Here is a 25,453-nt window from a genome sequence, read left to right as displayed (position 1 = left end):
ACGAATAGTTATCTAAGAGAACAATTGTGATTACACGATTGTAATACTTTACACTGCATGACTATGTTAAACGTTTTACACTGTCCGTATATGAAAATTTAATTCATAAATTAAAGAATAAAATATACTTTATCCATAAAATCATATCTTCCACTAACATTTTTTCTTTATGACCATTTAAATTATCCATTCTACTCTTAAATTATTCAAACATGCCTAGTTAAATAACAATTTTGAATTCATTCCACCACGAATTTAAATACTATATAAATCACTAAACATAAAAGTGCTTATCAATTTATTAGTATTATTTTATGACTCTTACTTTCTGAATTTCATAATGAACACAACATCTCTTCATAAGATCATTACAAATTATAACTTCCCTTTGCAATATGAGACTGAGGCTTATTACCATTATGCAATGGCCTTGAATTAGAGTCAAGATAGTGAAGAATTATGACCATAGAAACTGAGCAAGCAAACATGGGAATTGGTCCAAAAAACCAAAGCAGCAAATCAAGAGCAAAATAAAGTGCTCTAAGTCCAACTGACCAAAAATCACTGCCTCTTATAACCGCTATCTCCACGCTACTCACAGGAACAGGACAATCCGGTGTGCTTATTAGATAGTTTGCATGAACAAAGTGCCTTGCTGATTGAATAAAGCATGCAAATGCAAGAAGGAAGCATAGCAACAAGCATATGTACTTGATTGAAATTGTGGTTGGTCTTGTGTCACCATAGATTAGCCTACTTTGGAAGAAGATGTTGGAACTATTAGCAATCCATGCTCCAATGAGAGAACATAGTGTCAATGAGACAGAGGCTAAGAATGTAGCTGCTGTTGTGTTGCTCTGAAGAACAGATAAAGCTGTGCTGACATCCCTTTTGTCTGGCTCAACCTAGACATTAATAAAGTATATAACTTTATGCATTGGTAGAGATGTTTATCAACTAGTTTTATTTTAATAGATATAGAATTCAAAAGGGTATTCAAATTTGAAGCAAAATCATGTTAATTAACTTGCCTGCATGATTCTATCAACCCAAATCTTCTTGTCATTGTTCTCAAACCCCATGGCTGTAGTGTGAGGCCGATTTAGATATCTGTAAAGGAGAAAGATGTGATAGGAAAACATGATGAACAATCCCAATGGGACCAAAATCAAGTCTAGGTACTCCTTGTGGAACATCATTTTGTTGCTTCAATTCCTTCCTAGGAGTCCCTAATTGTGAGGACTGATGGATATTGAGTGGGTTTTAATACTATCATTACCCTTCATTTGTATATAAATTGTGTCAACTAAACTAGCTATTAGGTGGAATGCTTGGTCATCTTTAGCATTAAGACATTGGCATTCAATTTGATCCACCAAGGACCAATCACATTTAATAATATGATATTATCTAATTCAACTTGCTAATTTATGTATTTTATTAGGAATAGTTGGTATTATTTATGATTACAGATAAAAACAATATTATTAATTAATAAGTTGCTTTAAAAGTGGGATAAGAAAAAATGGGCAGAAAGAAGATGCACTGGCTTGTATTCTAAAGGCAAAATTTTATGAAGTCATTTTTTCTTTTGCTAAAATTTAGTATTTGTCAAATGAATACGTTCCTTAAAAAGACCATTCTAAGGTACAACAAATGCAATATTTTCATCTTGACTCTTGACTATGGGTAAATTGATTCTTAATTATTCATAAAGTTAATTAAGTAATTAGAATATTAATTTTGAATTACTGCTAATAAATTTTTCGCCGTTTTCGGTAGGTTAGTAATTAGTATATATTAATTGTTCAAAGAGAAATGTTAAGGACTAATATTTTTTATTAGAGCAATGCTAGGGAACCAAAAAGGTATTAGCTAAAAATCAGTCAAAATATCTTTGGTGAATTCAAAATTTATACGAATTAATATATATGGATGTTTCTTCCGTTAAGTATCAGAATGTTTCTTTTTCATACTAAATGGATGTTCTTTTATATATTTTTCAATTTTTTTTGTATTGCAAATGTGAATGTGTCAATTTCTTTAAAAATTTTATATTTTTTTTAAATTTTATAAATAGTTAATTATTTTTGCTAAAATATAATTGGATATTTCTTTTGTTAAGTATTAGGATGTTTTTTTCATATTAAATAAATGTTTTTTTTTTATATTTTTCGATAAAACCGTCCTCGAGTATTGCTTTCACGGCCTACCAAGGTACGTTTTCACAACACCAACGCGAGGGGCCAAATTGTCAGCGGGTCGAATCGTTGCATTGTGTATGGAGATTCCGGTATTTTGGTTGGGATCGGTTCTGCCTTGTGCGGTAATTGAGTTGAATTGGCCAGTCATAGGGAGGAGGGGGAAGATGTTGCAATTTTGGAAGACTACGGCGGCGTTACCAAAAATAAAATCAACGGTGCCATAAATGTGGCAGTCGCTGTAGAATTGACGCATGGACTGGGCGTAGAGTGTGTCTTGGTAGCCCTCGAAGCTGCACATGTAGAAGGCTGATAAGTCGGCTCCGTTTCTAAGAGCAACTGCTTGGTGCTTGCTTGGCCCTGCTTTGTTTTGGAATGTTATGTTCACTGCTACAAAATAGAAGTGGAAGCCATCGGAGGAGTGGGTTGCAGTGGGGAGGCGGAGAGAGCTTGATGGTGAAAGAGAGAGAGGTTTGTGTGTGTGATTGTTAGAGGTGGGGTAAGTTAATGTGAGAGAGAAGAGGAAGGTTTTTATAGGTATCAATTAGGTTTAGTTAATGAATTTTAAATTTTTTAAATTTTGAATTTAAAAAATTTAAAATTAATTATTAATATAAATTAATGTGGTTTTGTTTAGTTTTTGGCTGGTAACCTCTTGGTTCCAAATACTTTTCCTTTTTATTAATATTAGCCTTAGCTAATATTTTGGGTCCATATTTTTTTGTTTTAATTATTTTGTTAGTCTCTATAATTTTACTAAATTTTAATTGAGTCTCTATATTTTTCTTTTCAATTGGATTCTTATATTACTTTTAATTTATTAATTAGGTCCTTTTCATATTAAAAACGTTAAAATTAACAAAATCTTTCTTCTAAAATATATGCGGTCAAAGATCTATGTAGATTTTTAATTCTGAACGACTTCAATTTGCGAAAAAAAATTCAATTAATTCTTACATTTTTTACAATAAAAGGACCTAATTATAAAATTAAAAACAGTGTATGAACCCAATTGAAAAGAAAAAAAGTATAGAGACCTAATTGCAAAATTAGTAAAACTATAAAACCAACAGAATAATTAAACTTATTTTTTTATACTATTAAAATTTATATAGCTGACTAAATATTAACAAAAAAAAAATAATTTTTTGTTGATAATGTAATATACTAATATTACTCTTGTTCAAAATATTTGAATAGGTAAAAATCATTTAATGTTAAAGATGCAGTAAAACTCAAAAAATATTTTTATTGTAGTGACAATTACAAAACTTTGTGCCATTATATACCATTAATATTAAGTATACAATTGTACTCCCTTTATTTTCTTAAGTAGTCGTCCACTCAAACAAAGTGGTATATTGGAGCTAAGATACCTCACATTTAATTATATAGGAATACAATGAAGATAGTTGAAGACAAAAAGAAGGAAATATATATCCACAACAGCACAAGGTTGTTGCACAAAAACACAGGCTGTTTGAACTTTGAAGCTTATTATAGGTTTGTTTAATGTTATTTATAAAGCACCAAGAGAGAAACTATTACAACAGACTCCCAATATAAACTGCTATTGTATATGCTTGTTATAAAGCAGAGGCCTAGATCATTAATAGAAATATGACTAAGATTTAACTCCTAACAAAATAAAGCAATGTATAGATCAATATCTCTGCCTTTTATTATTCAAGGATAAACTTCGATGAGTGACCTCATACCAAATATGGGTGTTATCTTATAGTGACTGAATCCAGCTTCCAAGAAGAGCTTCTTCCATTCTTTTTCTTCCCTCTCTTTTCCAGTGACCACACTCATCATTAGCAGATCAAAGAGGAGCTTTGATTCTGTCAATTCACGCTTATCATTCTTCTCATTGATCACTATGTCTATGATTATTACTTTCCCTTCCTTACCTTTGCTTGAAATAGCTTCTCTACACTTCTTCAGTACCTTAACGCAATCTTCATCACTATAAGCATGCAAAACTAACTGCGACATGAATATTAATCATACTTTAGCTAAAAAAGAAATATTAATCATATAAAAGATGAACAATTTGAATTTTGATTTTTGCATACCTTAAGAAGAATAGCATCAGCTGAAGGAATAGACTGAAACATGTCACCCCCAACAAATTTCAAGTTATTGCAATCTTGTGAAGTTTCAACAACGTGTGGAAGATCAAGTACTATGCATTGCAAATGAGGCAGAGATTCAGAAAGCAACCTAGCCACGGCGCCTTTTCCGCCACCAACATCAACCAATAAACTCAGCCCCTCAAAAACAGGCTTGCAATCTTTGATCACCAAATTCATCATTCCAGAATCACTGATCATTGCTTCATTGAAGAGGCCATTAAACTCTTGGTTTTGGCTTAAATAGTCCCAATAGCTTTTGCCATGTGCAGTGTGAAAGGGTGTAGGCTCATTTGTGTGGAACCATTCTGCCAAGAACTCAGGAGAGTGAAGTATAGCAGGATGAAACATTGCTTGAACAAAAGGAGAGAGAGTTGGGACAGTGTCTTTGAGGAGGAGCCTTGAGGAAGGTGTAAGATCATACCCCATTATTTCTTCTTCTTCTTCTTCTTCTTTTCCACCATCAATCTTGGTTGTAACAAAGAATCCAGAATGCACCAAGAACCGCATGAGCCTATACACATATCCGGATTTGTTAGGGTCAATTTGAAGTGCCAAGACCAACTCATTAAGTGTAATGGGTTGACCATGCTTGTGGATTATGTCTGGTATTCCCAAATGAACTGCACTTTTGAGGCACATAGACCCAATGAAATGGTATGTATAGCTGTATAAATGGGATTGAGCTTGAAACAACTCTTCAGCACTCTGCATTTGTTTCATCTCCATGCTTTCTTTTGCTTATGATCAATGGTCCTTTCTTGTTTTGACAAACGAAACCACTACTGAGATGTTCTAAGGAGGTCAGAAGTGGTTAATTTATGCTATTTGATGAATCATGTGAAGTCTTCTAAAATTGGGTTAGTTGCATAGTTGACCAGTAGTTCTTTTTCCCTTTATTTTCCCCCTATTTTTTTTGGCCCCCTCTTCTTGACTTGGACTCGCTCTTAATTGATATGACATTTTGGCTTCGGCGATGCAACTTGCAAGTGGATAGAGCTGACTTTTGTGCTTCGGTAGTTGATTGCAGAGAGATGACATGACATCAATCATCATTATAATACAGCAATATGGTATCACCAACTGTGAGTTGGTTTTGGGACAGGGCAGCATTGAGCATTTGAGCATTCTCCCTCGTGTGTATGGAGATCTTTTTCTTTTTTAGTGATGGGCTACCGCACCTTTTTGGGCGTCTCATATTCAAGGTTTTATAGAGATTTGAGAATGTGCTGGACTTGTTCGGTGAAAGAGGAAAGATGTGACAAGAGGAATAGAACAGTGAAAAACCAATTCAAGATCAATTAAAACTTAATGTCAGATCTTTTGAGAGGAGAACGAGAAACAGAGTAGCATTAGAAGTTTAGACAAAATTTTCACACTCAGCCACTCAGGTAACGGTCTGTATGAATCAAGTTAAGGTTAACCTAACTTAGGAAACATGAAGCACAAATAACATATCAATGAAGAAAATTGCCTTAACACCAGCTTTCAAAAGTCTTTACAAAGCAAATATCTTGAATTAGTTTTCCAGAATACCTTACATGCATTTATTGGCTACTTCTATTGACAACAATTCAAAGAAACCAGCACTACAATATATATATAAACCAAAACATATATATTTAGTGTGTTAAATACTGGCTAGTTGATCTTCGTGATACAAATACAAGCCAAGACCAAACCGGGCGCAAGCTTTGCAGAAAGCAATTTCCTCAGCTGCTGCAACTGCATCGCCAATGTGGCCATCACTTGGTGACACTGTCCCAGTTGCCTCACGATGTGCCTGTTATTGTTTATAAAGACAGAAATTGAATGCAGCTTAGACACTGTAGAAGATGTTACCAAATGCACAGCTAATGTAGAAGGGAAATACGCAAATTTTTTATCTGGTAAAGAGACTGTCTACACAGATGCATTCAAAACAAGGCAGCTAAACTAAATACTGATCAAAAGACCTTGCTTTTTACTTCGGAAGGACAATAACAGATAGGCTCCAAATTACACTCTAAATGTATGAAATGTTTGTAATATAAAGGAGTAGTATCTTTTTGCTAGTACAATCTTAACCTGATAAGCTAAATAGCATAACCAGCAACCCGTTAACCTGATAAATAACATAGCCATTTACATTATTAAGCTGTCCATTTCTACAGATATACATTCTTCTAGAAAATAACCTATACCCCTAAGAGGGGCTTGAAAAGTATAATAAAAACATGATCAGACATATTCTGAACCCCTCAATCCATAAAGTAGCAGAACTAAGACGAAGTGAGTGAAATCACAAAGACATGCACAAGATTATTGATTCCACACACTTAGTACTATGGCAATTTCTTTTGCTATTATGACTCATAGCATTGTACAGTGCATTCTTTCTAGCGTCAAATCACGCTCTGCTAGATGTTCAAGGGTACTCATTTCTGATCTCTTCATTCCTAATGAACAACAGTATCTCATAATCCCGGATCCTGTTGCAACTTGCCACCAGCAAGTAGCAACCTTAATGGAAACTTGAGACAAATTAAACAACATACAACAAGCTTAGAGGTTACTAAATCCCTAAACATTATAAAAAGAAACATGAATATCTATTAACAGAATTTAAAAAAGAAAATATAAGAGTAGATAATGGAAGAATCAACCCACCTCTCCATCAGATCCTCTCACAGTAACGCGATAAACCACAGTAACACTGCCATTGTCAGAGAATATGACATCACGTATCTCGCCGCACCATCCTGCAATGTAAACATGAGTGAGTTAACTTTTAAAGTTTACATTTTGATTAGAGATATCAAATTATTGAGTTTACAAAAACATGAAGAAACCTGGGGCATAGAAGCTTAACATCCTATTAGCATGATACCTTGCAAAGAGATAGCACAAGTTAAATTAATTAGATAATAATATTAATAACAAATACTCAAAGACAAAACAGAATTTATTTTTTGCCATCACCTTTAACCATCAATAAGATTCTTTCCAGTAATCTATATATACTTACTTTTAACTCGTATTTTTAAATATTAATAACTAACTGCTAATTAAAAATAATAATTTTTAATGATTCTCTAACCTTCTTATTAATAGTAATAATAGAAAAAAAGGAAGATTAGGTAGGGAAGTAGGTTCACCTACCACGGGATTAGCGTTGGATCGCGATCGTGAGGTTTGACGATATTCTCCGGGATTCTCTTGTTGAGGTCTCTGAGAATCTCGGCGAGAGGGCGAGCCAGCGAGTTCGTGAGAGGGAACGTCGTTTCCAGGGGCACAACGTAGTTCGAATTAGGGACACCTCCTCCTTTCTTGGTCTTTCCGCCGCCGTCACTGCTGCTGCTGCTGTTGCTGCCGTTGGTGTTGCTCCGTTCGACGGCGCACACCACAAGGGGCAATGCAGTCCTCTTGATTCTCGTCCTCCAGCAGCTGCTGCGATCTGTTAGTGTAAGTGAACCCGAATTAGGGGTTGTGGTTCTGTTAACGGCGTTGAATGATGATGAACAGGCAGGGATTGCATTAGTGGTGGGTGTGATGGCGAACCCCATGATTGCCTCTCTCTCCCAGATTTGATTTGAGATTGATTTTGAAGAAGGGGAAACTATATTGACTTTCTTTCAGTGTGTAGGTAGAGGTAAAAGTAGACGCCCATCAACTAATTACACATATGCTTTCTTAATTAATTCTAGTTAATTATTCTTCCCGTAACAACGTCATTTTAATGCTATTTATTATTAATTGTTATTAACAACGTTAATTACGCATATGCTTTCTTTAGTACTAGTTTCTTTATTCCTATTTTTTATTTGGAAAGTTACTCTTTCTTAGTGATAGGATTCTTGTTCTAAACGGAGTTACTCCTTTCGTGGAACGCCGTCCTGTTGACTAGTTTCGTTTTCATAGAGCAAAATTCTCATTTGTTTTCCTAACACAATTCTTTTTGTTAGAAAACATGGTTGTTTAATTTGGAATTTAGGATGTGTACCCCATCAAAATAACAATGTAATTTTTCATTTTTATTATATTTGAGTCTTATTGAAATAATTTAAAACCAACTGTCTTAACGAAACTTATAATTAAAGTTTGAGTAAATTACCATTTGTATCCATGAAAGTTGAAAACGCTGACAAATCTACTCACAAGAGACGAAAACTACCAAATGTAGCCATCAATCATGAATTCCATGGGACAAAATTAACCAATCCATATTCCGGCGTTGACTCCGTCAGTAACACTCCCTACGTGGCACTTCACGGCGTGACATGACTTGGGGGGCTGCAGATGTGGATTGCTGACATGTCTGACCGTTATAATCTACCCTCAACCCCAAAATTTTCCAAATTCAAACCTTCTTTCATCTAAAGCACGAACCCTAGATTCACAATAATCTTCGAAATTATACCGATGTCGAGGCGAAGACTCTTTACTCCACCTTCGAATGGCAGCGGTAGTGTGTCTGGAAGCTCAATTTCAAAACGGGTGCATGATAGGAAGTTCAATGGCAGATGTTTCTGTGGGTTAGGGGTGACGCTGTTACAGTCGGGGATGGCGATGAGTCCTGGGAGGTGGTTCGTCCGTTGTCCCAATTGGAATGTAACCCGTTGTACACCCTGTTTTGTGGGAGTTGAATGTGCATCTGATTTTACTTTTTTTGCCATGGATAGAACTCGGGCTACAACTTCTTTGCATGGGTAGACGAAATCGAAGGGCAGTAGAAGGGTTTGAGGAGAGAACTGTCGGAAAGAAAGATGCAGGAAGATGTTGATGAGGCTGAGGATGAAGTGAAGATGCTCACCAGATTAGGGAGCTTTGAAGCTGAATTTAGCAAAATTAGGTTTTGGCTTCTGATGATATCAATGGCTGTGGTTTGTAATGTTGTGTGCACTGTGTATCTGATTCTTAGGAGGGTTTGATCCTTATTAGTTGTTAGTGTAAGATCATGACAAAAATACCCATGATCGATTCTAAATATGTCATTTGTGCACACATGGTATCCAATTAATGTCAGATGTAGCCTTATAAGTTATGTAACATGCAAAAATTATCTGGTACTAATTGCAATTCTTGTTTACTTTGTGGTCCAAAATAACATCAAAGACAAGCATAACATCTTGATAAGTATGTAGTAACTGGCTTATAGAAATGTGCAAGATACTGCTAAGAGTTATCAAAACGTAAACAAAATAAGGCATAGTATGTGACATGTCCAACAATTGTACGATAAACTGCCAACAGGATTACAAAAAAACATAACTTATAAAACTATTGCTTCACGGAATTGGAGTGGAGTTGCTGCTTCCGCTTGACCCCTCTTTCAAGTGTGCAGTTGTTGACCCCTTTTTGGCTGGTGGACGGAAGGCTGGCTGCGGCCACCTCTTTGAGGTTGATACTCTAACTGTGGGAGTTGGCATGAACTCCATGAACCTTGAAGTAGTACCCTGGGAGGCAGCTTGCATAGTTTGAGGTGTCACAGTGGGTGGCACATCAAAGGCTGGGGGTGATGGACTAGTAGTAGTTGGTGTTATTGGGCTGACAATAGGCGGAGGAGGTCGTGGTTGCTGACTAGTTGGTGGGGGTCTCCTCACATTCTTCTTCTTCTTTGGTGGCCTTTTTGCAGTGGGTGGCCTAATTGAAGGAGACCTGACTGGATTAGGAACGGGTTGACGAACTGGGGTAGTCTCCTGTTCAGATAGAGAGGTATGAGTGATATAATGACATAAAACTTATAACTTGTAAAATGGGATTGCAAAATAAATCAATAGAGTTACAGGCGGGGGCTGAGTTGTTGCTGCTTCAGCTGCTTGAACAGCTTCAAGAGTTTCCTCCCAGAACATCTCCTCTAGTCTTGCCGCCTCCTCTTCGTCATCCGCAGCAGGTGGGTGTTGACTTGCACTTTGTCCCCCAGCACTCCCAGCCATTGCCTCCTTCTTCTTGGAACAGCTGCGACTGTTATGTCCAGTCTGCAGTAACATATGGCATGAAACAAAACATGGAGCATGATTTCATAAGTAATGTAACATATGAAGTATGATTTACCTTTAGGCAATACTTGCAGGTGATGGGGCCATACTTCATGGGTGCCCTATGTGGATCTGGGGTGGGTTTCTTTGGGGCGTCGTTCTTTTTGTCTCTTTTTGACTTTGGCCTCCCAATCTGTTTCTTGTATACTGGTGGGAGTACAGGTGGTAGGTCAACATGCTCCCAGTATTCTTGACTTGGAACAGGTTGGATGACGAACTGGTATGTGCTGTTATATGCCCCCATGGAAAGCCAGTTGTGTGCATGTTCCTCTGGCCGCCTATTCTGGTATGCAAGGGCAGCACATGCATGCTTGCATGGCAAGCCAGTCAGTTGCCAAAATCTGCAACTGCAAGTCCTCTTTCCTATGTCCACCATAACCTTATGTGGCAAGCATTGAACTTCATACACATTTTCAGGATCATCTCCAGTGAGAAACGGCCGCCACTTATTGCTCTCCCTTTTCTCTTTTTCCAGCCTACTCTGCTGCACCGGAGTGATGACTCCGTTATATCCCACCAACGCCTTCTTGTTTCTAGCAATTATGCCCATCATGTAAACCCTCACATCTTCCAGCATAGTTATAATAGGCTTCCCTCTCGTATTCTTGATCCTAGAATTGAACGATTCGCAGTTGTTGTTCGTGTAATTGTCAAACTTTGAGTATTCGCTAAAGCCAGACCTACTCCATTGACTTGGAGGGATCCTGTTCAGATACTCCCAAGCATGTGGATTAACCCATCTGATCCGATCTAGTACAGCATTGAACTCTTGGAAGGTTGTGGCCTTGGCACACCTCCACATTGCCATCTTCAACTCTGTATCACCCCACTGTTTTCTGAAGTTCTGCCATATGTGCATAGCACAATATCTATGATGAGCTCCTGGGTTTACTTCACGCATAGCAGGGATGAAGCCCTAGTGGGGAAATGCAAAGCAATCATATGATTATCCTTTATGACAGCAATAACTACTTAAAGAACATTGTAAACCACTAATTATAAAGACATACACGAACAATAAGAATTGAGACCATTACCTTCTGCATGTCTGACATGAAGTTGATTCCATTGATAGCTGCGTCCCCTAAGTCTTCTTGGAGAAGTTCGAGAAACCACTTCCAACTATCCTTGCATTCGCACTCCACCACAGCATAGGATATAGGGTATATATGGTTATTGGCATCGTGCCCGATCGCAGTCAACGACTGCCCAGGGTAGTATCCCTTTAGAAAAGTACCATCTAACCCGATAAAAGGCCTGCAGCCAACTGAAAAGCCCTTCTTACACCCTTCCAAGCATATGTAAATCCTTTTGAATTTATGCCCAGTCCTTTCGACATAATCAGTGCTAATCCTTACGGTGGAGCCATGGTTGATCCTTATTATTTCATTAGCATAATCCCGAAGAAGTGCATTCTGAGCTATCTCTGATCCTTCTATTAGTTCTTTGGCCTTCACCATTGCACGGTATATCTTCCTCTCATTGACAATCACATCAAACTCCTTCTTGAAAAAATCATGTGCCTGCCTTTGAGTCATGTCTGGAATGTCACGAATCTTGTCCTCAAGCTCCTCTACAACCCATTTTCCATCTGCAGATTTGTTCTTATTTACTCTGCTGCAGGTATGTTTGTTGACAAAGGTCTTCACCTGGAAGCTTAATGGAAACGACCGTTTTGCACAATATATCTGCCATGGGCAATCCTCATCATAACATATGGCCTTGCACCTAGTTGAATCAACTCATGGGAAGAATATGCTTCGCCCTAGGTTGATGTTGAACTTCCTAACTGCCTTCTTGAAATGCTCCAGATTCTCAAACTCCATGCCAACATCCAACCTTACCTCCCTTACTGGAGCATCGGGATTAGCTTGAGGAAATGCTGCTTGCTGACTGTCTTCATCATCACTTGCAACAGAATCCAGCTCTTCAGACTCGTAACAATGCATCCCTGCACTGGGCTCAGACATATCTTCACCCTCCACAGGTATAAAGATTGAAGGATGCTTGTTTGGATCCTGGTTATGTATGAAGGTTTGCCCTGATGGAGGAGGCCTGACTGTTGATCGTCTTTTCCGCTTCTTTGGACTACCACCACCCACATATGGGTTTATAGACGGTTCGGGCTGTGAACTGCTAGGTTGACTCTCTTGACAAGGTGTTTCATTCTCATTTTGAATGCTCTGCTCCTGAGACTCTGGTTCGTGGCAAAGTTGTGGGATGTATTGTGTGAAAACCTCATTAGATTCCGCAGGCCCTTTATCAACTGTGAGAGTCACTGACTCTGCAGAAACGGGATTTCGGTGTCCAGTTTCTTCACTTCTAACTGACACACGTGGTTGTTGAGGGTTTGGAGGAGTCTTGTCCAACGGCTCATGTGGAGACAAATTGGGTTCGGTGGGTGCATCTGGGGTCTGAATTATCCTTGGTGGCTCTTCGAAGGTTACTTTTGGTGAGTGTGTGGGGAGATTTGGTTGGTCACTGCCTAATTTTGGTTGTTGTGTGTTTGTTGGGGGTAGGATGGACATCTTTGTCTACCGCATCATCCTCTGTTTGGGTATCGGGTCCAGGCATACCTCCTTCACTCTCACTGACTTTCACTACTCTCTTTCCCTTCTTCTTTGGGGTTGGTGGTCTCCTAACACACAGTTTGGTTCTGTGCTTGACTGGGGTCTTCGTAACATTTAAAATCTCAAAATCTGGTTCATGTTCATTGTTTTCTTCTGCAAACTCCGGAAGGTTAACTGGATGCTCAGTGAACACCTCAACTCTCCTCCCATTAGCAATGGTTGCTTCGTACATAGTCACCACATCCATGTCAAGTCTAAGCAACCTCAACCCACCATCCAACTCCTTCCCAGGTTCAAGCCAGTAAAGCTCGCTCACATCAGTGTACCCTATATCCTTTACTAAGTCATTCATGAAGAACCTATTTAGGATATCGACATTCACTCGTTCAATCTTTGTTTTCTCACCCCCAACGTATGCCAGTCTGCCATCATCGCCCTTTTCAAATTTTTTTCTGTGACTAATGACTAACGTAATGTGGATAGTTGCCATCTGCAAACAGACACTCCCTAATTAACAACCAAATTATAGCAAATACAAGCACACCCTAATGAAAACCCAGTTTCCACAACCATGCACCGAAAAACAAGAAAACCATGACATAGAGATCAACGGTTACTACTTACCTATGGATGACACCACGCAACTCCACCCGCTGAAACGATCCACACCAACAAGCACCCTCTCTTCAATACGGAGATTATCGTCGGCCTGGGAGTTTTTCTTTGAGTGTAGAAGATGAATAGTTTCTTCCTAGGACTCTACCCTTTGTTTTCTGAAACGCACGAAGATAAAAACCTTTCCTAACTGTTCATTTCTAATTTCCCTTTTTTTTTAAAAAAAAATTCAAATTTCATTTTTTTAAACTAATTGTAATTATAATATCCACGTCTGCAGCCCCCAAACCATGTTACGCCGTGAAGTGCCACGTAGGGAGTGTTACTGACGGAGTCAACGTTGGAATATGGATTGGTTAGTTTCGTCCCACGAAACTCATGATTGATGGCTACATTTGGTAGTTTCCGTCTCTTGTGGATATATTTGTCAGCGTTTTGAACTTTCATGGGTAGAAATGGTAGTTTACTCTTAAAGTTTTTAAAGTTTTAAGTAATAATATGATTTGGAAGTTGGCGAACGGTGAACGGAGGTTAGTACACTAACACAGTAACACGAGTTCGAGTATTGCGCAACTGCGTTGGAAGTTGGAACTTGGAAGGCTGAAAAGGGAAAATGTTCATTCAGTCCTTTTTTCATAAAAATATTATAACTTTCAATAAAGCCCAACAAGTTAGACTTATATGGCCCAAACATTTTGTTTGGCCCAATCCAAACTAGGCTTCGTTTAAGAACACACAAAAAAAAGGTAGCCTTCGTTTTGGTTAACGTTGGGAAACACCGAAAGAAACCTCAATTGTGTCAGAAATGGTTACAGTGGCAAGCACCTCACTGTTCACCCCTCTTGTTCCCCTTCTCCCCAGCACCAAATTCTCTCCAACAACACTGCACCTCGCCGACACAACCACCAAAGACTCCAACTTTGCCATCTCCTGTTCTTCTTCTTCTTCCAACGGCATTTTCCACACTGAGCAAGAATTGCTTGAAGCCATTGCCGACTATGACGGCAACGACCTCCCCTGCCTCAGGACCTATGAGAATGACCTCGCCCAGCTCACCCTCCTTGGAACCGTCGATTTCAACCAGGCCTTAACTGCGGCCGCCGCTGACGGCGGCGAAGTCGCCGACGAGCATGTCAACGCCGACATGGATGCCATGGTCGTCGAAACCATGAATCCTGGTCCTTCCGGCGAGAGAAGCACTGTCTCTACCCGATTGGTTAGTTCAATTCAATTTCCCTTGTTTAAACGAAACTCTGTTAATAGCAACAACAATGAGTATTATATTTTTGGGGTGTGGTTATGTTCAACAAAATGCTCAAATTCCACTGAAAAATGTAACTATATAGGTTTCATTGCTTAATAGTTAATGTTTTTCTTGTATCTAAGTTGCTTGGTAAAGTGAAAGTGTTGGAGCTGAAAACATGGTATGCTTTGTATTGATGGAACAATGATATTAACATATTAAGGGAGTGTTTATGTATTGCATTTGTGTATATTGAACCATGCACTAGGTCTGACTGGAATTTTAGGATGCCTTTGGTGGTCCTGTTTTGGAAACATTTTGGTGTTAAGTATGTTGCTAATTTCTAGATGAAACTTATAGAAATGCAATTTGAGGTTTAGATCTTTAAAGCCTGTTGTCTTGACAGTTCTTACCTGCTAAGAAAGTTAAAGAAAAGGCGGCTAAGCTCAAGAAGACTATCTCGAGAGATATTTTTTCTAGCAATGCATCCAGAGATATACTTGCTATGACCTTTAGGCAAGTGGTTCTGCAGCAGCTTTGGAACTTTGAGCTGATTGTCTTTGAACCAGGAGAAGAACGGAACATGGGGGATCTTGAAGCCCCGAGAGAGGTATGTTGCTTACCTTTACTTTCTTTTGAAAATGAGATTTTATTTTCTCCATTGTTTTTTGTAAATTGTAATGGCATATTAAAATGTCTGTCCTGCAGGTGGCCCTGATACTGATACATTCAGTTGTTTTTATGCATTTCATATAAGCAGGTTTCTGCATCTTTTGCCCTTGGCTCATCTGATGAATCTCTTATCTCCAAGCTTGCAGAAGCTGTTTGCATTGCTGCTCTTCAAAACACTCAACAAGAATTTCTAAATAATCTAAATAGTGGTAATAGAAGCAGTTTCTTTCCCTGGTTTAAGAAGTCTAAAAGGATACAATCAAATGATTCTTCGGTCTTCTTGTACAAATTATTTGAAGATGAGATAGTTGAAAATGCTAGGAGTCTATTGGATAAATATAATTTAATGAAGGATAGTGATAAGCCTTTGAAAACAAAATCAATGCATCGCTGGTGGAAGCCATCGTGTTACGAGAAATTAGAAAAAATTGGTGGTTCTCATTTCAGTGCTTGGGCAAGCGAGTATGTACCTACATATCGATTAGAGATTGATGCCAATATAATGGGAGATGCAAAAATTCATGGCTGGAAGAAGTCTGCAGATAATAGGTGGGAAGCTCTTTTGACCCACTCTCAAATGGTACTTTATCTTTACCTTTTGCATTGAATGCCTTTTGGAGTTTTGGCGGTGGAATTAATTTTTTTGTTCTCAATTTTCTGTTTTACCTTTTGCATTGAATGCCTTTTGGAGTTTTAGTGGTGGAATTTATTTTTTTGTTCTCAGTTTTATGTTAAATAAATATAAGGAAGAGAACATGGTGAGACACTGGGGTCAATGTTCTTGTTCATGAGTATTGGATGGCCTCATTGCTTCTAGTTGCTAAAGTGTCAAATGATACTCTTACTTTACTACATAAGAAGGGGCAATTGAGCACACTAATCAGTGATTAACTTGACCAAAGAAAAGTAATATTTTTCTTTTGTGTTAAATAATTCATGCAAAACCATTAAAACACACAATTATGACTTCCTCTAAATTTTCTGGTTAAAAATATTATAGTGCAAACCCAGTCAGGAAGAAAAAAGATGATCAGGAAAGCAAACTAACAAAAACGTGCAAAGTGTAAGGGTTGATAAAATATTAATGAAGACTGAGGGTGAGGCTGAGAAACAACCTGGAGAGTTACAGACAACTTTCTAAACAGATCAGGCTCTTAACCCAATGATAATGTGTATGGCGGTTTGTTAACTTCAATTATGATGGCTTTATGTTTATATATATACATGATTTTAATTATTGGTTATTGAACGTATTGCTGCATAGGCTTACCTGAAATTATGTGACAACTATGTTATCAATATCATGTGTACAATTGATGTTCATTTTGCTCCAAATTTCACAATATTGCAGGTTCGATTGGCAGAAGTGCTAGATATGTATTATGTGGATCCTTATTCACTAGTTGATAAGCAATTATCCTGTAGTGTGGCAGCCAATGTTGCCAGTGTGTCTAATAAGAAGGTAGTCAAGTGTCTGTGTTTGTTGCTTGAAGAGTAATATTTTCATCTTATATTTCCTTCATATGACTCCACTGAGGTAGCACTTACCTGTTTTTTTTATCATTTTAATTGGTAGGGGGGCTTGTCTTTATCAAAACTGTTGTCAGTCTCCCTTGCAAGTGGTATATTTCTTTTTGCAGTCACTGCTCTGGGTCAATTATGTTTGCCTCATTTGTTCAAGGAAAAGAAACACCTTGTAGATCATAGATCTCCGTCATCATCTGAAATCAATGTTGTAATGCATGGCAGTTCGGATGCAACAAAGGTATGCAGTTTATTCTTTTCCCCCCTTCTATTATTTGCTTATTATGTAGAAAATATTCAGAAACAATTTATATGCTCAATTTATGTGTTGTTTGGGAATGCAGATTTCATTTTCTTGTTCATTTCAATTTATAAGCTCAATTTTCTTGCTATCTGCAAACAACAATGAATGCTATTAGAAAAAGGCTTGTCATATTAAATGCTATTAGAATCAACTAGTCTATAGCATTGAGCTGTCTGAATTCTGCCACTTTCTTGTCATTGTTATGAGTTTGCTTGCCATGCTGTGACAGTGACTGGTGCAAAGGTTATAAACTTACCTCTGGGGGTAGGAAAATCATGATTTGGTTAGCAGATCCAAAGCTATAGAACTTGAGTGTAGGTATTTTGTTGAAATGGAATGGCCTTACCTTACCTTTTTTTTTTTTAAATAAACAAAAGTTGCATCAGTGGTGGATATTTACAAATAAAAAAAGTATGTCATAAGCTTTAGCTTTTAATCTGCATATTTTTACCCTTTGAAATTCTTTCTCAGCCACATCATGTTCCATGGCTGTTTTCTTGTGTTCGTGCTAGCATATCTGTATTGTTTGTTTTCGTGTTACCATACCTTTAACTTCTGTCTGAAGAGTGCTTCTTTTTGTTGGCTATATTGCATGGATAGTTGGAAGATTTTTGCACATTAGCTGTTGAAAAGGTAAAGGATGCTCTTGGGTGGTCCGGTGACATTAGGAAGGAAGATGGTATTGGCGTCTATATTGGAAAATTGCCGCCCTACTTGAGAAGAGGTGAAGGCGATGCTACTCTCGATACCACTCTAGATAACTTAGATGCAGATGTAGTAGAGTCCATGGAGGACATTGATAGTTACCAGGTACTCCAGATCTTCAGAATATTCTAAATAACCTTGCCTTCTCTTTGGTGCATCTTTAAAGTTAACAGATGACTTGTCATGAGAACTTCAATTTCATGAACTGCTTGAGGCTTGAGTCTCCTTAATGTGGGGGTAAAAACTGCATTCATGTGACGCGTCATGTTTGATCTGTGTTTATCAACCTGGTCTGGATGCACGACAATGGTATCTGGAAACTCTTAATAGTACATTTGATTCTGTCCTTGACCTTGCAATTGCTTGAAAATCAGGTGGTTTTCTCTAGCGACGGGAGCGTAATTGGTTTTCAACCTCTAAGTCGGGTGGCCGTCTTTCGATGGGCTGCTAATCCTCTAACGAGGGAGCTATACGGAGGGAAAAAGCTTTCACCGAGTAAGTTCTAGTTGCTTTTTAGAACACAATTAGAAGGCTTACCAAATGTGCTAACTCTTTCCCATGGATTTTTTCAAGCAGGTATTATTGAACGAGGTCTCAAGTTCTCCCTTCCAAGAAATGTTTTCGTTGTAGAGTTGTTAATGTCAGTGAATCCAGATGCTTATTTTGCTGTAGCTAGGCCATTTCGGTGATTAATATTGATAGCAATACTTCCTAATAGCTGGTTTTACTTATAAACAGCAATGATGCACAATTTTATTCAATAGATTTTGTGAGAAGTTGAAAACGTCCTTCCCCAGCTTTGCCCTATTGTTTGAAAAGTATTGTTGTTATTGACCAACACGTTCTGTTTGTAAATTTGAAGTGAATAGATTTAAAGTTTACTTCTTGTATTATTACCTCATTGACCAAACTTATAATTATTCAATGGGGCGTAAGTATGAAAGAGTTTCTTTCAAATAATTAAGTATATCCTTAAAATAGAATTCTGTCATGGGAACGAGAATCAATATGAAGAAAGTATAAAGTAGAAAGCACTCACTCCTACCTGATTATAGAATTGCCGGGAGATAGCACTCACGAACTACATGACTTTCTAAACCGTTGGCAATTTTTAGAATGAGAAGAGCATGAAGTATCACATTCTTGTGAAATCCACACTGTTTGAGCTCTATTCTACATAACTTGGCAGAAGTATCACATTCTTGGCCTTGATTCCTTCTGGCAACAATGGGCACCACTTCGTTTCATGTTGCAGTGTATCCATGGTTTGCCTTAGGCCATCTTACATCATACCTTCACATATCCAACAAACTTGCTGAGAGAGGCAACATGATTTCATTTCTAATGCCTAGAAATACCATACCCAAATTGGAACATTTCAATCTCTACCCAGATCTCATCTCCTTCATTCCGATAACCATACCAGATGTCGATGGCCTCCCTCCTGGGTCTGAAACAACTGCAGACCTTCCTTTCTCATTGTATTCCCTTCTCATGGCAGCAATGGACCTCACTGAGCCTGCCATTGAAAATTTTCTCAGAGAGCTTAGACCCCATATGGTATTCTTTGATTTCACATATTGGTTACCTGCATTGGCATCCCGGTTAGGCATTAAGGCTGTAAATTACTGCACAACTAGCCCTGCCGTTGTAGGATATGTTATAAGCCCAGAAAGAAAACTCCATGAAAAGTCACTAACAGAAACTGATCTATTACACCCTCCACCAAGCTTTCCTGCATCAGCCATGCGGCTACAACCTTATGAAGCAAGAGATGTAGCTGCTATCACTATAAAGAGTCACGGCAAAGGCATTTCATTTATGGAGCGCCAAATTATATCTTTCACCAGCTGTGATGCTGTCATTTTCAAAACTTGCAGAGAAATGGATGGTCCTTATTGTGATTATCTTGAAAGGCAAATGAGAAAGCAAGTGTTTCTGGCAGGACCAGTTTTGCCATACCCACCAATATCCAATTTAGAAGAAAAATGGGTGACTTGGCTAGGAGGTTTCAAACCGAAAACAGTGATTTTCTGCGCTTTTGGAAGTGAATGCATTTTGAGTAGCTACCTATTTGAGGAACTGTTATGGGGTTTTGAACTAACAGGAATGCCTTTTCTAGCTGCCTTAAGACCCCCGACCGGAGCAGAAACAGTGAAGTCAGCTTTGCCTGAAGGATTTATTGAGAGAACAAAAGGAAGAGGGGTGGTTTATGGAGATTGGGTTCAACAGCAATTGATCTTGCGCCACCCATCCGTGGGTTGCTTCGTAACTCATTGTGGTTCTGGATCATTAACAGAGGCCATGGTAAATGAGTGCCAAATGGTACTGCTCCCCCACGCAGGAGATCAATTTATTAATGCAAGAATAATGAGTGAAGAATTGAAAGTAGGAGTAGAGGTTAAGAAAAGTGCAGATGATGGACTATTTACTAGGCAAGCTGTGTGCAAGGCTGTGATAACTGTAATGGACACTGATAGTGAAGTGGGACAAGTTGTGAGAAAGAACCATGGCAAATGGAGGGAGTTCCTACTCAGCAAGGGGCTCGAAAACTATTACTTGGATGATTTGGTTCAGAAGCTGCATAGTCTGCTCAAATCTTGATTTAGACATTATTAAAAATATTGAAAGCCACTAGATGAATAAATAGCATTTACATATGAGCTGGGAATACATATTATGGTAATCACAAAAATGAATGTGATTCTTTGGGGTGTAAGTTGAATATGACTAGATAGTAGACTAAAATCAGATTCTGCTGCTAAGAATTTTATCCCCTGCCATAAATGTCATAACATTCTATATTTCTCATATCCCAATTATTGGGTTTAGTGTGTTTCCTTGTAAAGTAAAAGGCCTCAAAGGTAGCTAATAAATATCAGTGTATGCTATCCCCATGATAACTTATAAAATGCACTACTCACGACATCACTTGATATTAACTGAAAAATGAAATGTTTCAGCAGTTTTAACTTGATATATAAATATATAATGAATTCTACAAAAAGCCAGATTAAGAGTATCATCAAGTATATATGTTATTTTCCTTGAACTTGCATCTAAATATAGAGGCAAAGAAACTTCTCTCCCTCTTCTTGTTGAGGACGTCATTTTTTTGGAGTGGTTTCTGGATTTTCTAGCCCAAAACGACGCCTGAACTTGGCAATCTGCCCCAAACTCTCGGCCATCTGACGCCTTGCCCGGAAGTGGTAAACTTTGCCAACAGGGTGTATCTTTGTCATCATGACATGCATCAATCTACCCGTTTGTGTAACATAGGTTATCCATTGCTTCTGCGGGTGCACTCCCTTCTTCATCTCCTGCCAATTTGCAATACATCCAAGCTTATCAACAACGGACACACCATACACACATTTGATCAAACACTTGGTACGCTAAATAGAATTTCATTTTGGAACATTCTGCCACCACCAAAAGCCAAACCCCCCCCCCCCCACCCCCCAAAATCCAAAAACAAAATAACAATGATAATAATAATTGTTAATACAAATAATTCAGATCAACTATTGTTTTTCATTTCTGTTTTGGGCATAATGAATGAAGAGCGATAACCATGTCTCTCCACGAACAGAGCTAAAAAAACGAATAAGGCTTGCCTTAAAATTTAGGAACTGTAAGACCAATAATACAGCTCCAGAAGAACAATGGATAAATTTCAGGAATTGAAAATAAAAAGCGGAACTTGCAACAAGCAACCCATAAAGGCACAACCAAACTCATTCTAGCAGCTGGGAAAAAAAATAGCGAGAGAAAAAGTTCAAATTGAAACAAATGATGAGGTTTACCTAAAATGGTGGTTGCTGCAGCTGAGATTAGATTGAATTCTCTGGACTGTGAACTGTGGGAAAAGAAAATCTGTTCCTCACTCTGCAATTACCGACGTAGAAGACGAAGAACAGGTTTTAGGTCTTGGACCTTGGAGATAATTTGGGCCTCTTGGGCCCATTTGAGTTTAGAAACAATACCCCGAAAAATAAATAAAAAAGTTTTGTGAAGCAAACTGCAAAAGAATAAAATAAAATTGAAAATTGGAAATACAGATTCCGAATTGGATTCATCAAAATTTGTAATGGAGTAAACGCAACTAGGGTTTTTGACAATTAAAAAAAAGAAGAAAAGATTGGAATTTGGAATAAAGTGAAAGAAAGCGCATCACCTTTTTGGTTTGAGCATTCTATTCTATTTGATCATAAACGATTGCTGCAGAAGAGTAGCATTATTCTAATCTGATCGTAGTGTGTGAGTGATTGGTATTATTGAATTGGAACTGCGATGGGAAGGGGAAAATACAAGAGCAAGCCCACCGGTCGCCGCCAGTTCTCCACGCCGGAAGATCTCCGTAAGCACAATTCTCAAACCCTTTTATTCTTTTCCATCTGATTCCCGTTGTTGGTGGTGTTGTCGTTTCTTCTCAAAATCAGTGAAATTCTATTCAGCTTGTTGCAAATTGTGATTTTGAGCTAAGTTTTTATGTAGCTGGTTTATTGATTCAATAAAATTGAAGCAAGCGTGTGTTGTTTTTATGTGGACGTTTTGTAGTTAGATCTGGATAGACTGTGAAGTTTGATAATTAATGAATATACTGTTATGTTGAATGAAATTCAAATTAGCGTTCATAGTTGGTTTATGCTGTTAATTCTTTTATCTGAAGCTACAAGCTGCAGTGCTGCACTATAGATGAAATAAGCATCAGTTAGGACCCTGGATGAATATGAAAAATATTATAATTTGTGATGAAAATGGAAAATTAATGATTATGTAGTGTTGCTGAGATTATCACTTTTTTGGCCTATGATTGTGGTTGGTTTCTATATGGGCTACCATGAAGGCGACATTGCCTAGTTGCTAGATGTTATATAAGTCTATCACTTAAAAGATATGTCTGTCTTGTTTGTGAGTTTTAACACATAAGGAAATAGAACTGCCAGGTTTGTTAATAGAATTTTGGTTTTCCCTCCAAGATTTGTTAACCATTTCAAAATTTGACTATGCTGGGGAGAACTGATTTAGATTGTTGTTTAGGCATTTCAAACATGATTATGGTTTTGGCTTAGATTGTTTATGTGACTATGTGAGGCTGATAAATCATGTAGGAACTTGTTTGTGAAAGTGGTAGTAGATCCTAGAAATTTTATTCTCTTTTTAGGATTGATGACAGAAAGAAAAGCTTCTATAATGATTTTCTTTGATCAGCCCTTAAATCCTTTTAAGTTTTAGAAGACAAAAGCTTCCATTATGATTTATACTCTATTGATATACTACACTGTTCAATTGGTTAAGTTATAACCCAATTCTCTAAATGCGAAACTGAGCTGTATTAAAAGTTTAAAATTTAAAATAACAAGATAGATTGTGATACCAACACCTCTTTCCTCTCCTCCTTTAAAGAGATGAAACAGAAGAGATATTTCTTAATTTCATAAAGAATACTTTTGAGAACTCAATATTTCATTTGACTACTGCAGTTGCTGGTACCTCAAACCGGCCTCGAACTTTTAGACAGGTTTTCTTCTACACCCTTTTCCCCACCCCCTCTTTCTCCTTTCTCTCAAGTACACATCATTTGTTCACTTTACACAGAATAATTTTGTCAGTTTGGATTACCTATGGTGATTTGTTTTTAAAGAAATACAATGTACAATTGTACATGATTATAATTAAACTGTTTCCATTTTCTTGATATCTTTTGCAAACCAAATTTTACTAACCTGATCATTTTCTTGATGACTTTATTAGAAAGAAGCTGAGCATGAAGAAGAACCCAAGGAAGTGTCTGAGGATGAATCTGGGGAAGAATCTGAAGAAGAAGAAGCCACAGTTAATTTACTACTATATAAATTTTCCTGAATTGTTCACTTTTTTGTGTCCTTTTGTTTGCTTCTGCAGTATGCCCTCGTAAGTATGAAATTGACTGTCCTGTTGCCATATAATGTATGCAGAAGAGTAAAGGAACTCAAGGGATTATTGAGATTGAAAATCCTAACTTGGTAAAGCCTAAGAGCTTGAAAGCTAGAGATGTTGATGTGAGTTCAACTTTCCCTTTCGATCTTTACACTGACATCTTATTATAATAAATTTCATGGTAAATATAATGCTAGCTTTTTTTTCCGTCGGTGCAGGTTGGAAAAACTACTGAACTTTCAAGGCGTGAAAGGTTTGTTATTTTTTATTCGCTTCTTGTTAAAGCAAGATTGTTAAAGGAGATCTGGACATTCTATTTGTCTAATTGCTTTTTCCATATTGGTGAAAGTTGTGAAGTTTTCTTTATATATAAAATTTCCCACCTTTTTGCAGAGAGGAGCTAGAGAAACAGAGAGCTCATGAGCGCTACATGCGGCTGCAAGAGCAAGGAAAAACAGAACAATCAAAGAAAGATTTAGGTACCTCTATAGCTCTTGAAATAGTTTCTCTAGTTCCGTACATTTTTTTCTTGTTCCTCTTTCCCTTATGTTTATGGTTGCTTGTGTACAAGTTTTGATGATTGGAGTACGCTACAGTAGTTTAACTGAAATAGATATGTTTTGCTGGGAGAAATCATGAGAATCTTAATTGTAAAATACATATGATTAATGTTTCTATCTTTGGTATGCAGAACGTTTAGCTCTTATACGTCAGCAAAGGGCGGAAGCAGCTAAGAAGAGAGAAGAAGAGAAAGCTGGTAAGCTCTAATGACTGTTTGTTTTGCCAACTCTTGTGATTTCAAAGTCTTTGAACCGAGGATTCAATCTGTTTCAGCCAAAGAGCAGAAGAAAGCCGAAGCACGCAAGTGAATTTCATGGAGATTGCTGTGTGGCCTGGTTTTACTCCAATTAGGAGGAATCTGTGCTCTCACTACACTACAATACAATATTGTGTCCATTTAGCTTTATAATGGAGATAACCATTCCAAGTTGTTAACATGTAATGCAATTATTTGGCTTGAAATATTTACTATTATTATTATTATTATATAAAAGGGTTCCCTACATCAAGCCAAGGGAAAATATTTCTCTTTCTCTGCAGTATCCTCCATGCCCTCTACCCTTCTATTTGTTAACCAAAATGTTTTTGTTAGAGTAGGGCATTATTGCATTTTCAGTCTCTAAATAGCATTCTAGTGTTTTCCATGTTATTCGAGAATGAATGAATACTGTTACTCCTATTTTGATAATGTCATTTTTTTATTCTATAAATTCTTGCAAATATACAATGTAAAAAAACGTTTGGAGTGGTATTATCAAAATTAAAGTGACATTATCATTTTCTTATTCGAGATAGATGTCTTTGGCTATAAATTCAAATAGTAGAATTTGCCACTTAACATTTTTATTTTAGACCGTCTACCTTATATTCTTTGGAATCAGCCTTTAACCAAACTTCATGCAGCATGGGTGCTTTGCATTGGTCTGCCCTTATTCAGCTATTTGAGATGGGTTTCTTTTTCTTCTTGGGGACGTTGCTATGTTC

The 25,453-nt window shown here is 37.6% G+C and overlaps 7 protein-coding genes and 2 pseudogenes across 7 annotated transcripts; 3 read left to right on the top strand and 6 right to left on the bottom strand.

Moving 5' to 3' along the window:
- Positions 1–275: 275 nt before the first annotated feature.
- On the bottom strand, positions 276–1,331 carry LOC107621712 (spastin, putative (Protein of unknown function, DUF599)). The gene is made up of 2 exons (XM_016323726.3): positions 1,032–1,331; positions 276–905 (listed from the first exon to the last, which is right to left on the bottom strand). The coding sequence occupies exons 1-2, from the start codon at positions 1,197–1,199 to the stop codon at positions 369–371; spliced, it is 705 nt and encodes a 234-aa protein (XP_016179212.1). The 5' UTR covers positions 1,200–1,331; the 3' UTR covers positions 276–368.
- Positions 1,332–3,663: 2,332 nt separating this feature from the next.
- LOC107624453 (putative O-methyltransferase 3) lies at positions 3,664–5,180 on the bottom strand. The gene is made up of 2 exons (XM_016326946.3): positions 4,280–5,180; positions 3,664–4,190 (listed from the first exon to the last, which is right to left on the bottom strand). The coding sequence occupies exons 1-2, from the start codon at positions 5,063–5,065 to the stop codon at positions 3,888–3,890; spliced, it is 1,089 nt and encodes a 362-aa protein (XP_016182432.1). The 5' UTR covers positions 5,066–5,180; the 3' UTR covers positions 3,664–3,887.
- Positions 5,181–5,786: 606 nt separating this feature from the next.
- RAD52-2 (cobalt ion-binding protein) lies at positions 5,787–8,037 on the bottom strand. The gene is made up of 4 exons (XM_016326169.3): positions 7,478–8,037; positions 7,168–7,205; positions 6,986–7,077; positions 5,787–6,119 (listed from the first exon to the last, which is right to left on the bottom strand). Exons 1-4 carry the CDS (start codon positions 7,879–7,881, stop codon positions 5,967–5,969), a joined length of 687 nt encoding a protein of 228 aa, XP_016181655.1. The 5' UTR covers positions 7,882–8,037; the 3' UTR covers positions 5,787–5,966.
- A 1,566-nt stretch (positions 8,038–9,603) lies between these two features.
- On the bottom strand, positions 9,604–11,254 carry LOC148578979 (uncharacterized). The gene is made up of 3 exons (XM_088487878.1): positions 10,370–11,254; positions 10,102–10,293; positions 9,604–10,014 (listed from the first exon to the last, which is right to left on the bottom strand). Exons 1-3 carry the CDS (start codon positions 11,252–11,254, stop codon positions 9,604–9,606), a joined length of 1,488 nt encoding a protein of 495 aa, XP_088344004.1.
- Positions 11,255–11,345: 91 nt separating this feature from the next.
- LOC148578978 (uncharacterized) lies at positions 11,346–13,413 on the bottom strand (annotated as a pseudogene).
- An 880-nt stretch (positions 13,414–14,293) lies between these two features.
- Positions 14,294–18,882, top strand: LOC107624002 (deneddylase). Its single transcript, XM_088503513.1, has 8 exons — positions 14,294–14,754; positions 15,188–15,391; positions 15,542–16,033; positions 16,805–16,915; positions 17,030–17,218; positions 17,882–18,091; positions 18,361–18,481; positions 18,563–18,882. The coding sequence occupies exons 1-8, from the start codon at positions 14,344–14,346 to the stop codon at positions 18,673–18,675; spliced, it is 1,851 nt and encodes a 616-aa protein (XP_088359639.1). The 5' UTR covers positions 14,294–14,343; the 3' UTR covers positions 18,676–18,882.
- Positions 18,883–19,129: 247 nt separating this feature from the next.
- On the top strand, positions 19,130–20,590 carry LOC107619965 (cyanidin 3-O-galactoside 2''-O-xylosyltransferase FGGT1 pseudogene; annotated as a pseudogene).
- Positions 20,591–20,890: 300 nt separating this feature from the next.
- Positions 20,891–22,231, bottom strand: LOC107623239 (Ribosomal protein L31). The gene is made up of 3 exons (XM_016325423.3): positions 22,164–22,231; positions 21,793–21,874; positions 20,891–21,306 (listed from the first exon to the last, which is right to left on the bottom strand). Exon 3 carries the CDS (start codon positions 21,301–21,303, stop codon positions 21,094–21,096), a length of 210 nt encoding a protein of 69 aa, XP_016180909.1. The 5' UTR covers positions 21,304–21,306; positions 21,793–21,874; positions 22,164–22,231; the 3' UTR covers positions 20,891–21,093.
- LOC107623238 (28 kDa heat/acid-stable phosphoprotein-like protein) lies at positions 22,016–25,002 on the top strand. The gene is made up of 8 exons (XM_016325422.3): positions 22,016–22,346; positions 23,473–23,510; positions 23,744–23,824; positions 23,947–24,030; positions 24,127–24,161; positions 24,302–24,387; positions 24,600–24,665; positions 24,743–25,002. Exons 1-8 carry the CDS (start codon positions 22,280–22,282, stop codon positions 24,775–24,777), a joined length of 492 nt encoding a protein of 163 aa, XP_016180908.2. The 5' UTR covers positions 22,016–22,279; the 3' UTR covers positions 24,778–25,002.
- The last annotated feature ends 451 nt before the right edge of the window (positions 25,003–25,453 follow it).

Source organism: Arachis ipaensis, chromosome B10 (genome assembly GCF_059453495.1).
Source record: "Arachis ipaensis isolate K30076 ecotype BB chromosome B10, ASM5945349v1, whole genome shotgun sequence".
NCBI lineage: Eukaryota > Viridiplantae > Streptophyta > Magnoliopsida > Fabales > Fabaceae > Arachis > Arachis ipaensis.
Note: the sequence above shows the minus strand (reverse complement) of the source record. Positions and strands in the feature narration are given on the sequence as shown.

Excerpts from the sequence above, each read along its gene's own strand:
- LOC107623239 (XM_016325423.3), bottom strand. The coding sequence starts at position 21,303 with ATGAAGAAGGGAGTGCACCCGCAGAAGCAATGGATAACCTATGTTACA.
- LOC107623238 (XM_016325422.3), top strand. The coding sequence starts at position 22,280 with ATGGGAAGGGGAAAATACAAGAGCAAGCCCACCGGTCGCCGCCAGTTC. Across the intron at positions 23,511-23,743 it reads GGCCTCGAACTTTTAGACAG|AAAGAAGCTGAGCATGAAGA; the intron begins GTTTTCTTCTAC and ends TGACTTTATTAG. Across the intron at positions 23,825-23,946 it reads CTGAAGAAGAAGAAGCCACA|AAGAGTAAAGGAACTCAAGG; the intron begins GTTAATTTACTA and ends TAATGTATGCAG.
- LOC107624002 (XM_088503513.1), top strand. The coding sequence starts at position 14,344 with ATGGTTACAGTGGCAAGCACCTCACTGTTCACCCCTCTTGTTCCCCTT. Across the intron at positions 15,392-15,541 it reads ATCTTGAAGCCCCGAGAGAG|GTTTCTGCATCTTTTGCCCT; the intron begins GTATGTTGCTTA and ends TCATATAAGCAG. Across the intron at positions 18,482-18,562 it reads AGGGAAAAAGCTTTCACCGA|GTATTATTGAACGAGGTCTC; the intron begins GTAAGTTCTAGT and ends TTTTTCAAGCAG.
- LOC107621712 (XM_016323726.3), bottom strand. The coding sequence starts at position 1,199 with ATGATGTTCCACAAGGAGTACCTAGACTTGATTTTGGTCCCATTGGGA. Across the intron at positions 906-1,031 it reads GGGTTGATAGAATCATGCAG|GTTGAGCCAGACAAAAGGGA; the intron begins GCAAGTTAATTA and ends ATTAATGTCTAG.
- LOC148578979 (XM_088487878.1), bottom strand. The coding sequence starts at position 11,254 with ATGCGTGAAGTAAACCCAGGAGCTCATCATAGATATTGTGCTATGCAC. Across the intron at positions 10,294-10,369 it reads CCTGCAAGTATTGCCTAAAG|ACTGGACATAACAGTCGCAG; the intron begins GTAAATCATACT and ends ATGTTACTGCAG. Across the intron at positions 10,015-10,101 it reads CAACAACTCAGCCCCCGCCT|GAGACTACCCCAGTTCGTCA; the intron begins GTAACTCTATTG and ends CTATCTGAACAG.
- LOC107624453 (XM_016326946.3), bottom strand. The coding sequence starts at position 5,065 with ATGGAGATGAAACAAATGCAGAGTGCTGAAGAGTTGTTTCAAGCTCAA. Across the intron at positions 4,191-4,279 it reads CTGATGCTATTCTTCTTAAG|TTAGTTTTGCATGCTTATAG; the intron begins GTATGCAAAAAT and ends TTCATGTCGCAG.
- RAD52-2 (XM_016326169.3), bottom strand. The coding sequence starts at position 7,881 with ATGGGGTTCGCCATCACACCCACCACTAATGCAATCCCTGCCTGTTCA. Across the intron at positions 7,078-7,167 it reads GTTAAGCTTCTATGCCCCAG|GATGGTGCGGCGAGATACGT; the intron begins GTTTCTTCATGT and ends TTTACATTGCAG. Across the intron at positions 6,120-6,985 it reads TGAGAGGATCTGATGGAGAG|GCACATCGTGAGGCAACTGG; the intron begins GTGGGTTGATTC and ends AAACAATAACAG.